Source organism: Ranitomeya variabilis, chromosome 5, assembly GCF_051348905.1.
Source record: "Ranitomeya variabilis isolate aRanVar5 chromosome 5, aRanVar5.hap1, whole genome shotgun sequence".
Taxonomy (NCBI): domain Eukaryota; kingdom Metazoa; phylum Chordata; class Amphibia; order Anura; family Dendrobatidae; genus Ranitomeya; species Ranitomeya variabilis.
The window spans coordinates 9,517,543-9,530,456 of NC_135236.1; the positions used below are offsets into that span (position 1 = coordinate 9,517,543).

Here is a 12,914-nt window from a genome sequence, read left to right on the forward strand (position 1 = left end):
TGTTAATAATGTTGATAATGTGTGTAGTTTGACAGAAAGGATAGTTAGATTTTATGTTTGGGACTAGCCGAGAGTGGGAGGGGCTAAGTTGAAGGAAAAGTGACAGTTTCGTGGTACCAAGTTAGATAGGGCCTGAAGTGCATAGAGAAAAGACCTAAGGTCCAAAGTGAGCAGTGCCGCATTCTTGGGTGTCCCTAACTGAGTGGAGACCAAGAACAAAAGGATAGAGTGATTTTCTGGAAACGGGTCCTGGGAGAGGAGGCCTAGCAGAAAGGCCCAGAGTTTATAAGTCCTGAAGGTAACGGGCCAGGACGGAACAGAGAACGCAAGATGAAGAAAGTACCCCAGGTAGGAATTCCAGAGCGTCAGCACTAGAGAAGAGAAGTACGGGACTTACTGGCACCAAATCTCCTGGGTGGTGAAGATGCAGAACCGCGGGATGAGTTCATGACTATGGTGCCGAGCTGGGCTGTGGGGAGAGAAGATGCTGAACGGCGGGATGAGTTCATGACTGGTGTCGAGCTGGGCTGTGGGGAGAGAAGATGCTGAACGGCGGGATGAGTTCATGACTGGTGTCGAGCTGGGCTGTGGGGAGAGAAGATGCTGAACGGCGGGATGAGTTCATGACTGTGGTGTCGAGCTGGGCTGTGGGGAGAGAAGATGCTGAACAGCGGGATGAGTTCATGACTGTGGTGTCGAGCTGGGCTGTGGGAAGAGAAGATGCTGAACAGCGGGATGAGTTCATGACTGTGGTGTCGAGCTGGGCTGTGGGGAGAGAAGATGCTGAACGGCGGGATGAGTTCATGACTGTGGTGTCGAGCTGGGCTGTGGGGAGAGAAGATGCTGAATGGTGGGATGAGTTCATGACTGTGGTGTCGAGCTGGGCTGTGGGGAGAGAAGATGCTGAACAGCGGGATGAGTTCATGACTGTGGTGTCGAGCTGGGCTGTGGGAAGAGAAGATGCTGAACAGCGGGATGAGTTTATGACTGTGGTGTCGAGCTGGGCTGTGGGAAGAGAAGATGCTGAACAGCGGGATGAGTTCATGACTGTGGTGTCGAGCTGGGCTGTGGGGAGAGAAGATGCTGAACGGCGGGATGAGTTCATGACTGTGGGGAGAAACCATGAATACAGAGGACAAGCAGAGTAAAAAGGAAAGGTGAAGATTGAGGACAAGAGAGTAAAGAGGAAGGAATCTGTGTGTGGAATCTGCTGAGTGGTGAAGGAAACGTCCATAACTTTGTGCCCGCTATCTACTGTGTATATTCCCTATTAAGTTACTGCTCAGTAACGAGTTTACTTTTGAACGGTTGTCTCCCTGATTGTACTGTCCAACATCTGGTCCTGGCAAACTAGTGGCATCGGTTACTTGTGGTCTGCACGGGCATAGCACCCTCACAGTACAAGTCTACACACCCAGCCAGAACCCCCACCTTTATGTAACATGCAGGGGGCACCACAGCCGAGCTGCTCGTCGAAGGAGAGAAGGAGACAGCCCTGTACCACGTCATACTTGGCGTAGTCGGCAGGATCAAGTCTGGCAGCTGGAAGAGCAGAGTGATGCGGGGAAGACTCGAGTTATGTGGAGGATGGCGATTGTTATGTTGTCTAAGATGGCACCAAGCATGGACTCTGCAATGGAGGTGAGTGGTGCAGAACAACAGGAAGGGCCTGCCCATCGTCGGCGTAAAAGGAACAAAAGGGTGCAAAGTTGTGTCCAGCCCTAAAGAGATTACACCTATTGAAAGTGCCACCTATATTATAGAATGAAGAGGAAGGAAAAGGCCCAACCAGCAAGTTGTGACTCCAGAGAATGGGCAGAGGAGTCAGAGAAACGCGATGGTGAGCACGAGAAAAACCCACCTAGTGAAAAGCAGAGCCGTGACGAGCCTCAAGCAGCGAAAGAGGCGGCGCCATTTGTAGGTTGGAAGTCAGCAAGAGAGCAGTGCCGAATCATGATGGTGGAGTGGGAGTTGCTGATGGCACATTGCATCAACTAATGGCAGCCATGGAGGAACAGGTGAAGCCGGGCAGCCTGACGGAAAAGACAGAGTTCAGATGGAAACAAGAGCCTGAGCTTTTTACAACTGACTGGTGCGAGGCCCATAGTAGGGCCAAGTACCTGGAGAGCCTATGGGCCCAGACATCGCAGGTTCGCCCACCGATGCCAGAAGTGGTCCTCAACACTGGGCGCACACCTCATGTCACCCGTGCGGAGTGGATTGCAGGAGTAGTACAGTTCGAAAAGAGGAGAGAGGAGTGGGTCCAGGCCCAACTGGAGAGCCCCGGTGGAGAAGAGTGTGTGCAGCAGATGATTCCAGGGAGTGGTGGTATACTTTGACCACAATAGGGGCATTGGCTTCGTGGTGGAAGAGAGCACATGGAACAAGGTGTTTGAATGCCAGCTCTCTTCGCTGCAGTCCTAGTCTACAGCTTTGAGAGCGGGTCCAGTTCTTGAAGGAAGATGGGCCGCGGGGGTGATTCACGATAGCGGTCTCAAGGATAAGATCAGACGCTGAAGAGATGCCAGCAGCAGTGCAGCCTCAGTGAGACCTGTCAGTTCCTGAGGCAGTGACACCCCCCGGGAATAATAGTGGGGAAAGCAACTCGAGTATCCATGGTCCCTCGGTGGAGAAAATAACCATGGGACTACTAGAGGTAGCAGCCAATCCAGCCATAGTATATATGACCCAGGGTGCTCATTCAGCTGAGTACATGGGGAGAATTGAGGCCAAGGAGACCTGGGTCTGAATGTCATTGGTTGAGGACCCGTTTTAGAGAAGGAATGGAGAATGAGCTGAAAAATGCCACATTATGCCAGTTGCACCCGATAAGAGAAACAGTTCGAGATTCCTGGGGGCCAAGGTTCCAGCTGGTCAATAACCTATTTATCCAAGACTCCCCTATGTTTATGGCCACGGATGGCCGAAGTTGTTTTACCCCTCGTTTTTTTTGTTGCGCATTCCCCTGCTGGATTAAGAGATACTACAATCGCTGGAGGGTCCTACATCCTCAGTCAAGGACTGAGCCTTATCCAGTAAGGACAAAATACCAAAGAGACTGTGTGTCTTCCAGTCTCATGGACAGATGTTGAGCTAAGGATTGCATCTCTGTCCAAGAACTGATGAGGGACAATGGACTGTGCCCTTAACATGAAGGGCTACCCTCACAGAAAAAAGTCTGTGTTGTTGACTCGAGGGCCCTTGTTCGGTGGGGCCAAATTAATCTGAGGATCTGGTGCCGGGTTAGGAAGACAGTAAAAAGGGTTTGCATGATCGTAAGTTCCAGGGTCCTAACTGAGAGGACCGGCTGACACAAAAGAAAGAAACATTATCTGGTCTAAGAAATGTGCAGGAGAGTGGCTCGAAATCATCTACAGAATTGGATCTAAGTAAAGTGCAGGAGAGTGGCTTGGTATTTTTCACAAGCATCTGATGATCTACGTTATGTGTAGGAGTGTGTTGGTGAATTACAGGTTCTGGATGGCCGAGGTTGTAATGTGAGCTGTGATGTATAAGGAGAATTGTGACTTGTGTTAACAATGTTGATAATGTTTGGAATTTGACAGTAGGAATAGTGAAAGTTAATGTTTGAGACTAGCCTAGAGTGCGGGGGAAAGTGCCAATTTCCTGGTAGCAAGTTAAATAGAGCCTTGAAATGCATAGATAAAGGACCTAAGGTTCAAAGTTAAGCAGTGCCGCATTCTTGAGTGTCGCTAAGTGTACTCACTATCTCTTGTACATATTCCCTACCAAGTTTCCGCTCAGTAAAGAGTTTATTTTTGAATAGTCATCTCCCTCATTGGACTGTCTAACATCTGGTCCTGGCAACCCAGCGTCAGTGGCCTGCATGGGCATAGCGCCCTCACAGCACAAGTCCACACACCCAGAGAAGACCTCCACCATCATGTAAAGTGCCCAGGCCATTTATTACAACTTTGAGTACGATCACTGAACAAGTTATGAATCCAACTAACCATAGCCTTGTCATTTTTCAATGAGGATAGTATGAGATACTTTATCAAATGCTTTGCTGAAGTCGAGCTATACAATATCTACTGCATTTTCCTGATCCGCCCAATCAGTGATTCCATCATAGAAAGAAATTAAGATTAATCTGGCATGACTTTTTTGGTACAAGCCCATGCTGGCTCTGGTTAATTACTGTATTCTTATCTAAGTACATACATGCTGTGTAATCATTTGTTCACAGGTCTTTCCTGGTATAGAAGTTAGACTCACTGGCCTGTAATTTCATGACTCCATCTTCTTCTTTCATTTTTTTTTAAATTAGGTGCAACATTTGCCCTTCTCCAATCTTCTGGGGCTTCTCCTGTTCTCCAGGATTTTTCAAAGATTCTGGCTAGTGGTTCTGCAATTTTCTCTGCTAACTCTTTCAGTACCCTAGGATGTAATTCCTCTGGACTAGGAGATATAAATTCATGTAAATTAGCTAAGTGTTCCCTCGCCACCTCTCTGTTTATGGATAGTGTGTTGGATGAGACGCACCTGTGCGTTGGATGAGACGCACCTGTGCGCTGGATGAGACGCACCTGTGCGCTGGATGAGACGCACCTGTGTGCTGGATGAGACGCACCTGTGTGCTGGATGAGACGCACCTGTGCGCTGGATGAGATGCACCTGTGCGCTGGATGAGATGCACCTGTGCGCTGGATGAGATGCACCTGTGCGCTGGATGAGACGCACCTGTGGGCTGGACGAGACGCACCTGTGGGCTGGATGAGACGCACTTGTGTGGAGGGGTGTGACAGATGTTCAATATCCGGAGGGGGTGCACTTACTTTTGACACATAGTACCCAATTCATCATTTGTGATTTATTAAAGTCACTTTTTTTTTGCTTTGTGATAATCACCAATGTTTTGCACCAAACTTAGGGAGACGCATCAAAAAATACCATATTTGGTAAAAGTCGCATCTCTGTCTAAAATATCTGGAAAAGCAAAATGGTCACAAAAGTGTAGAGAAAAAGATGCAGGCTGCTGTCACACAATCAGTATTTGGTCAGTATTTTACATCAGTATTTGTAAACCAAAACCAGGAGTGGAACAAATAGAGGAAAAGTATAATAGAAACATCTGCACCACTTCTGCATTTATCACCCACTCCTGGTTTTGGCACAAATACTGATGTAAAATACTGACCAAATACTGCTAGTGTGACGGCAGCCTGACAGTGATGACCGGCACCACATGTGCTGCATACATGATCCAGGTCACTGTTCACACTCCGCTCTTCCATCCTTAGGCCCGAATTTCTGTGCGGAGGAGACATCAGCGGGGAATCCGGATACATCGCCAGCGAGGGGTTTCCAAGCTATTACCCCCATAACAAGAAATGTGTGTGGAAGATTACGGTAAGAGAGTGCAAGAGACGTGTGCAATGGAGGAGACTGCTGGTGAGAAAGAGACTGCAGGAGAGAGGAGGAGACTGCGGGTGAGAAGAGGAGACTGCAGGAGAGAGGAGGAGACTGCTGGTGAGAAAGAGACTGCGGGTGAGAGGAGGAGACTGCGGGTGAGAGGAGGAGACTGCAGGAGAGAGGAGGAGACTGCGGGTGAGAGGAGGAGACTGCTGGTGAGAGGAGGAGACTGCGGGTGAGAGGAGGAGACTGCAGGTGAGAAAGAGACTGCGGGTGAGAGGAGGAGACTGCGGGTGAGAGGAGGAGACTGCGGGTGAGAGGAGGAGACTGCGGGTGAGAGGAGGAGACTGCTGGTGAGAGGAGGAGACTGCGGGTGAGAGACTGCGGGTGTGAGGAGGAGACTGCGGGTGTGAGGAGGAGACTGCGGGTGAGAGGAGGAGACTGCGGGTGAGAAAGAGACTGCGGGTGAGAGGAGGAGACTGCGGGTGAGAGGAGGAGACTGCAGGAGAGAGGAGGAGACTGCGGTTGAGAGGAGGAGACTGCTGGTGAGAGGAGGAGACTGCGGGTGAGAGACTGCAGGTGAGAAAGAGACTGTGGGTGAGAGGAGGAGACTGCGGGTAAGAGGAGGAGACTGCAGGAGAAAGGAGGAGACTGCGGGTGAGAGGAGGAGACTGCGGGTGAGAGGAGGAGACTGCGGGTGAGAGGAAGAGACTGCGGGTGAGAGGAGGAGACTGCGGGTGAGAGGAGGAGACTGCGGGTGAGAGGAGGAGACTACAGGAGAGAGGAGGAGACTGTGGGTGAGAGGAGGAGACTGCTGGTGAGAGGAGGAGACTGTGGGTGAGACGAGGAGACTGTGGGTGAGAGGAGGAGACTGCAGGTGAAAGGAGAAGACTGCGGGTGAGGAGGAGGAGACTGCAGGTGAGAAAGGAAGACTGTGGGTGAGGAGGAGGAGCCTGCAGGAGAGAGGAGGAGACTGCTGGTGAAAGGAGGAGACTGCGGGTGAGAGACTGCGGGTGAGAGGAGGAGACTGCGGGTGAGAGGAAGAGACTGCGGGTGAGAGGAGGAGACTGTGGGTGAGACGAGGAGACTGGGTGAGAGGAGGAGACTGCAGGTGAAAGGAGAAGACTGCGGGTGAGGAGGAGGAGACTGCAGTGAGAGGAGAAGACTGTGGGTGAGGAGGAGGAGACTGCAGGAGAGAGGAGGAGACTGCTGGTGAAAGGAGGAGACTGCAGGTGAGAGGAGGAGACTTTGGGTGAGAGAAGGAGACTGGGTGAGAAAGAGACTGCGGGTGAGAGAAGGAGACTGCGAGTGAGAAGAGGAGACTGCAGCAGAGAGGAGGAGACTGCGGGTGAGAGGAGGAGACTGCGGGTGAGAGGAAGAGACTGCAGGTGAGAGGAGGAGACTGCAGGTGAGAGGAGGAGACTGTGGGTGAGAGGAGGAGACTGCAGTTGAGAGGAGACTGTGGGTGAGAGGAGGAGACTGCAGGTGAGAGGCGGAGACTGCGGGTGAGGAGGAGGAGACTGCAGGAGAGAGGAGGAGACTGCTGGTGAGAGGAGGAGACTGAGGGTGAGAGACTGCAGGTGAGAAAGAGACTGCGAGTGAGAGAAGGAGACTGCGGGTAAGAGGAGGAGACTGCAGGAGAAAAGAGGAGACAGCAGGTGAGAAAGAGACTGCGGGTGAGAGGAGGAGACTGCAGGTGAGAAAGAGACTGCGGGTGAGAGGAGGAGACTGCTGGTGAGAGGAAGAGACTGCGGGTGAGAGGAGGAGACTGCTGGTGAGAGGAGGAGACTGCGGGTGAGAGACTGCGGGTGAGAGGAGGAGACTGCGGGTGAGAGGAAGAGACTGCAGGTGAGAGGAGGAGACTGTGGGTGAGAAAGAGACTGCGGGTGAGAGGAGGAGACTGCAGGTGAGAAAGAGACTGCAGGTGAGAGGAGGAGACTGCGGGTGAGAGGAGGAGACTGCAGGAGAGAGGAGGAGACTGTGGGTGAGAGGAGGAGACTGCAGTTGAGAGGAGGAGACTGTGGGTGAGAGGAGGAGACTGCAGGTGAGAGGCGGAGACTGCGGGTGAGGAGGAGGAGACTGCAGGAGAGAGGAGGAGACTGCTGGTGAGAGGAGGAGACTGCTGGTGAGAGGAGGAGACTGCGGGTGAGAGGAGGAGACTGCTGGTGAGAGGAGGAGACTGCGGGTGAGAGGAAGAGACTGCGGGAGGGAGGAGGAGACTGCGGGTGAGAGGAGGAGACTGCGGGTGAGAGGAGGAGACTGCGGGAGAGAGGAGGAGACTGTGGGTGAGAGGAGGAGACTGCTGGTGAGAGGAGGAGACTGTGGGTGAGACGAGGAGACTGTGGGTGAGAGGAGGAGACTGCAGGTGAAAGGAGAAGACTGCGGGTGAGGAGGAGGAGACTGCAGGTGAGAGGGGAAGACTGTGGGTGAGGAGGAGGAGCCTGCAGGAGAGAGGAGGAGACTGCTGGTGAAAGGAGGAGACAGCGGGTGAGAGATTGCGGGTGAGAGGAGGAGACTGCGGGTGAGAGGAAGAGACTGCGGGTGAGAGGAGGAGACTGTGGGTGAGACGAGGAGACTGTGGGTGAGAGGAGGAGACTGCAGGTGAAAGGAGAAGACTGCGGGTGAGGAGGAGGAGACTGCAGTGAGAGGAGAAGACTGTGGGTGAGGAGGAGGAGACTGCAGGAGAGAGGAGGAGACTGCTGGTGAAAGGAGGAGACTGCAGGTGAGAGGAGGAGACTTTGGGTGAGAGAAGGAGACTGTGGGTGAGAAAGAGACTGCGGGTGAGAGAAGGAGACTGCGGGTGAGAAGAGGAGACTGCAGCAGAGAGGAGGAGACTGCGGGTGAGAGGAGGAGACTGCGGGTGAGAGGATGAGACTGCAGGTGAGAGGAGGAGACTGCAGGTGAGAGGAGGAGACTGTGGGTGAGAGGAGGAGACTGCAGTTGAGAGGAGGAGACTGTGGGTGAGAGGAGGAGACTGCAGGTGAGAGGCGGAGACTGCGGGTGAGGAGGAGGAGACTGCAGGAGAGAGGAGGAGACTGCTGGTGAGAGGAGGAGACTGCGGGTGAGAGACTGCAGGTGAGAAAGAGACTGCAGGTGAGAGAAGGAGACTGCGGGTAAGAGGAGGAGACTGCAGGAGAAAAGAGGAGACAGCAGGTGAGAAAGAGACTGCGGGTGAGAGGAGGAGACTGCAGGTGAGAAAGAGACTGCGGGTGAGAGGAGGAGACTGCTGGTGAGAGGAGGAGACTGCGGGTGAGAGGAGGAGACTGCTGGTGAGAGGAGGAGACTGCGGGTGAGAGACTGCGGGTGAGAGGAGGAGACTGCGGGTGAGAGGAATAGACTGCAGGTGAGAGGAGGAGACTGTGGGTGAGAAAGAGACTGCGGGTGAGAGGAGGAGACTGCAGGTGAGAAAGAGACTGCGGGTGAGAGGAGGAGACTGCGGGTGAGAGGAGGAGACTGCAGGAGAGAGGAGGAGACTGTGGGTGAGAGGAGGAGACTGCAGTTGAGAGGAGGAGACTGGGTGAGAGGAGGAGACTGCAGGTAAGAGGCGGAGACTGCGGGTGAGGAGGAGGAGACTGCAGGAGAGAGGAGGAGACTGCTGGTGAGAGGAGGAGACTGCGGGTGAGAGACTGCAGGTGAGAAAGAGACTGCGGGTGAGAGAATGAGACTGCGGGTAAGAGGAGGAGACTGCAGGAGAAAAGAGGAGACAGCAGGTGAGAAAGAGACTGCGGGTGAGAGGAGGAGACTGCAGGTGAGAAAGAGACTGCGGGTGAGAGGAGGAGACTGCTGGTGAGAGGAGGAGACTGCGGGTGAGAGGAGGAGACTGCTGGTGAGAGGAGGAGACTGCGGGTGAGAGACTGCGGGTGAGAGGAGGAGACTGCGGGTGAGAGGAAGAGACTGCAGGTGAGAGGAGGAGACTGTGGGTGAGAGAGACTGCGGGTGAGAGGAGGAGACTGCAGGTGAGAAAGAGACTGCGGGTGAGAGGAGGAGACTGTGGGTGAGAGGAGGAGACTGCAGGAGAGAGGAGGAGACTGCGGGTGAGAGGAGGAGACTGCGGGTGAGAGGAGGAGACTGCTGGTGAGAGGAGGAGACTGCGGGTGAGAGACTGCAGGTGAGAAAGAGACTGCGGGTGAGAGGAGGAGACTGCACGAGAAAGGAGGAGACTGCAGGTGAGAGACTGCGGGTGAGAGGAGGAGACTGCGGGTGAGAGGAGGAGACTGCGGGTGAGAGGAGGAGACTACGGGTGAGAGGAAGAGACTGCAGGTGAGAGGAGGAGACTGCGGGTGAGAGGAGGAGACTGCAGGAGAAAGGAGGAGACTGCAGGTGAGAAAGAGACTGCGGGTAAGAGGAGGAGACTGCGGGTGAGAGGAGGAGACTGCGGTTGAGAGGAAGAGACTGCGGGTGAGAGGAGGAGACTGCGGGTGAGAGGAGGAGACTGTGGGTGAGAGGAGGAGACTGCAGGAGAGAGGAGGAGACTGTGGGTGAGAGGAGGAGACTGCGGGTGAGAGGAGGACACTGCTGGTGAGAAAGAGACTGCCGGTGAGAGGAGGAGACTGCGGGTGAGAGGAGGAGACTGCTGGTGAGAGACTGCAGGTGAGAAAGAGACTGCGGGTGAGAGGAGGAGACTGCGGGTGAGAGGAAGAGACTGCAGGTGAGAGGAGGAGACTGCGGGTGAGAGGAGGAGACTGCAGGTGAGAGGAGGAGACTGCGGGTGAGGAGGAGACTGTGGGTGAGAGGAGGAGACTGGGTGAGAGGAGGAGACTGCAGGTGAGAGGAGGAGACTGCAGGTGAAAGGAGGAGACTGTGGGTGAGAGGAGGAGACTGTGGGTGAGAGGAGGAGACTGCGGGTGAGGAGGAGACTGTGGGTGAGAGGAGGAGACTGCGGGTAAGGAGGAGGAGACTACAAGAGAGAGAAGGAGACTGCGGGTGAGAGGAGGAGACTGCGGGTGAGAGACTGCAGGTGAGAAAAAGACTGCGGGTGAGAGGAGGAGTGTTATGATCCTAAGTGGCTGAGGATCACACATAGACCAGCAAGTGAATAAACATAGGACAAGCTCTAGGGAGATGGTAACTGGACTGATCGCAAATCTGAACCTATCCAACACAACTAGAGGTAGCCGGTGAACGTGCCTAAAAAATTCCTAGACGTCTCGAGCCAGCCTGAGGAACTAGCTACCCCTAAAGAGAAAGAAAGACCTCGCTTGCCTCCAGAGAAATAATCCCCAAAGATATAGAAGCCCCTAACAAATATTAACGGTGAAGTAAGAGGAAGGCACATACATAGGGATGAAATCAGATTCAGCAAAAGAGGCCCACTAGTACTAGAAAGCAGAAAATAGAGCAGGGGTCTATGCGATCATTAAAAAACCCTTACTAAATATCCATCCTGAGATTTCAAGAACCCACACACCAACTAACGGTGTGTGGGGAGAAACTCAGTCCACTAGAGCAACCGAGGGAATCACATTTTAGCAAGCTGGACAAGAAAACATGATAAACACTGCTGATCAAAAAATGAGCAAACAAAACTTAGCTTGTCCTGGATGGACTGGGAGCAAGGTAGTCAGAAGGAATCTGAGTAGCACTGATTACATCGACAGCCGGCAACAAGTGGAAGCAAAACAGAGCTATATAGGAACCTCCCAGAGGATAACGAACCAGCTGATAGCCAGAGACCAGCAGGATAACAAACAAAGCCACCAGGGGGAGCCCAAAGCAAAAGTCACACCATACCACCAGTGACCACAAGAGGGAGCCTGAAAACAGAGTTCACAACAGTACCCCCCCCTTGAGGAGGGGTCACCGAACCCTCATGAAAACCCCCAGGGCGATCAGGATGAGCCACATGGAAGGCACGAACCAAATCGGCCGCATGAACATCAGAGGCGACAACCCAAGAATTATCCTCCTGACCATAGCCCTTCCACTTAACCAAGTACTGGAGCCTCCGTCTAGAAATACGAGAATCCAAGATCTTCTCCACCACGTATTCCAATTCTCCCTCAACCAGCACCGGGGCAGGAGGCTCAACCGGAGGAACCACAGGCACCACATACCTCCGCAACAACGAGCGATGGAACACATTATGAATAGCAAATGATGCCGGGAGGTCCAGACGAAATGACACAGGGCCAAGGACTTCCAGAATCTTATAAGGACCGATAAACCGAGGCTTGAACTTAGGAGAGGAGACCTTCATAGGAACGAAGCGAGAAGACAACCACACCAAGTCCCCAACGCGAAGTCGGGGACCCACACAGCGACGGCGGTTGGCAAAGAGCTGAGCCTTCTCTTGTGACAGCTTCAAATTGTCCACCACATGATTCCAAATCTGATACAACCTATCAACCACAACATCCACTCCAGGACAGTCAGAAGGCTCCACCTGACCCGAGGAAAAACGAGGATGAAACCCCGAATTCAAAAAAAAGGAGAAACCAAAGTAGCAGAACTAGCCCGATTATTAAGGGCAAACTCGGCCAACGGCAAAAAAGTAACCCAGTCGTCCTGATCAGCAGAAACAAAACATCTTAAATAAGTCTCCAAGGTCTGATTAGTTCGCTCGGTTTGGCCATTTGTCTGAGGATGGAAGGCCGACGAAAAAGACAATTCAATGCCCAACTTAGCACAAAAGGTCCGCCAAAATCTAGACACAAACTGGGATCCTCTGTCAGAAACAATGTTCTCAGGAATCCCGTGCAAACGAACCACATTTTGAAAAAACAGTGGAACCAACTCGGAGGAGGAAGGCAACTTAGGCAAGGGCACCAAATGGACCATCTTAGAAAAACGATCACACACCACCCAGATGACAGACATTCTCTGAGAGACAGGGAGATCTGAAATAAAATCCATGGAAATGTGCGTCCAAGGCCTCTTCGGGACAGGCAAAGGTAACAACAAACCACTGGCACGAGAACAGCAAGGCTTAGCCCGAGCACAAATTCCACAAGACTGCACAAAGGAACGCACATCCCGCGACAAGGAAGGCCACCAAAAAGACCTGACCACCAAGTCTCTGGCACCAAATATTCCAGGATGGCCTGCCAACACCGAAGAATGAACCTCGGAGATGACTCTGTTGGTCCATCTATCCGGGACAAACAGTCTCTCCAGTGGACAGCGGTCAGGTCTATCCGCCTGAAACTCTTGCAACACACGTCGCAAATGTGGGGAGATGGCAGACAAAATCACCCCTTCTCTAAGGATACCAGCCGGCTCTGAATCTCCAGGAGAGTCAGGCACAAAACTCCTAGAAAGAGCATCAGCCTTCACATTCTTCGAACCAGGCAGGTACGAGACCACGAAATCAAAACGAGAGAAAAACAACGACCAACGAGCCTGTCTGGGATTCAGCCGTTTGGCCGACTCGAGATAAATCAAATTCTTGTGATCAGTCAAGACCACCACACGATGCTTAGCTCCCTCGAGCCAATGTCGCCACTCCTCAAATGCCCACTTCATAGCCAACAGCTCCCGATTACCGACATCATAATTCCGCTCGGCAGGCGAAAACTTTCTTGAAAAGAAAGCACATGGCT

At 52.9% G+C, this 12,914-nt stretch overlaps 1 protein-coding gene across 1 annotated transcript in view; it reads left to right on the forward strand.

The window, feature by feature from the left end:
- The window catches only part of PCOLCE (procollagen C-endopeptidase enhancer), a 91,894-nt gene that overhangs the window by 51,431 nt on the left and 27,549 nt on the right, over window positions 1-12,914 (forward strand). Inside the window, exon 2 of the mRNA XM_077261554.1 lies at window positions 5,265-5,373. Within this exon, the coding sequence (XP_077117669.1) occupies window positions 5,265-5,373 (109 nt within the window). The remainder of the gene's footprint in view (window positions 1-5,264; window positions 5,374-12,914) is intronic.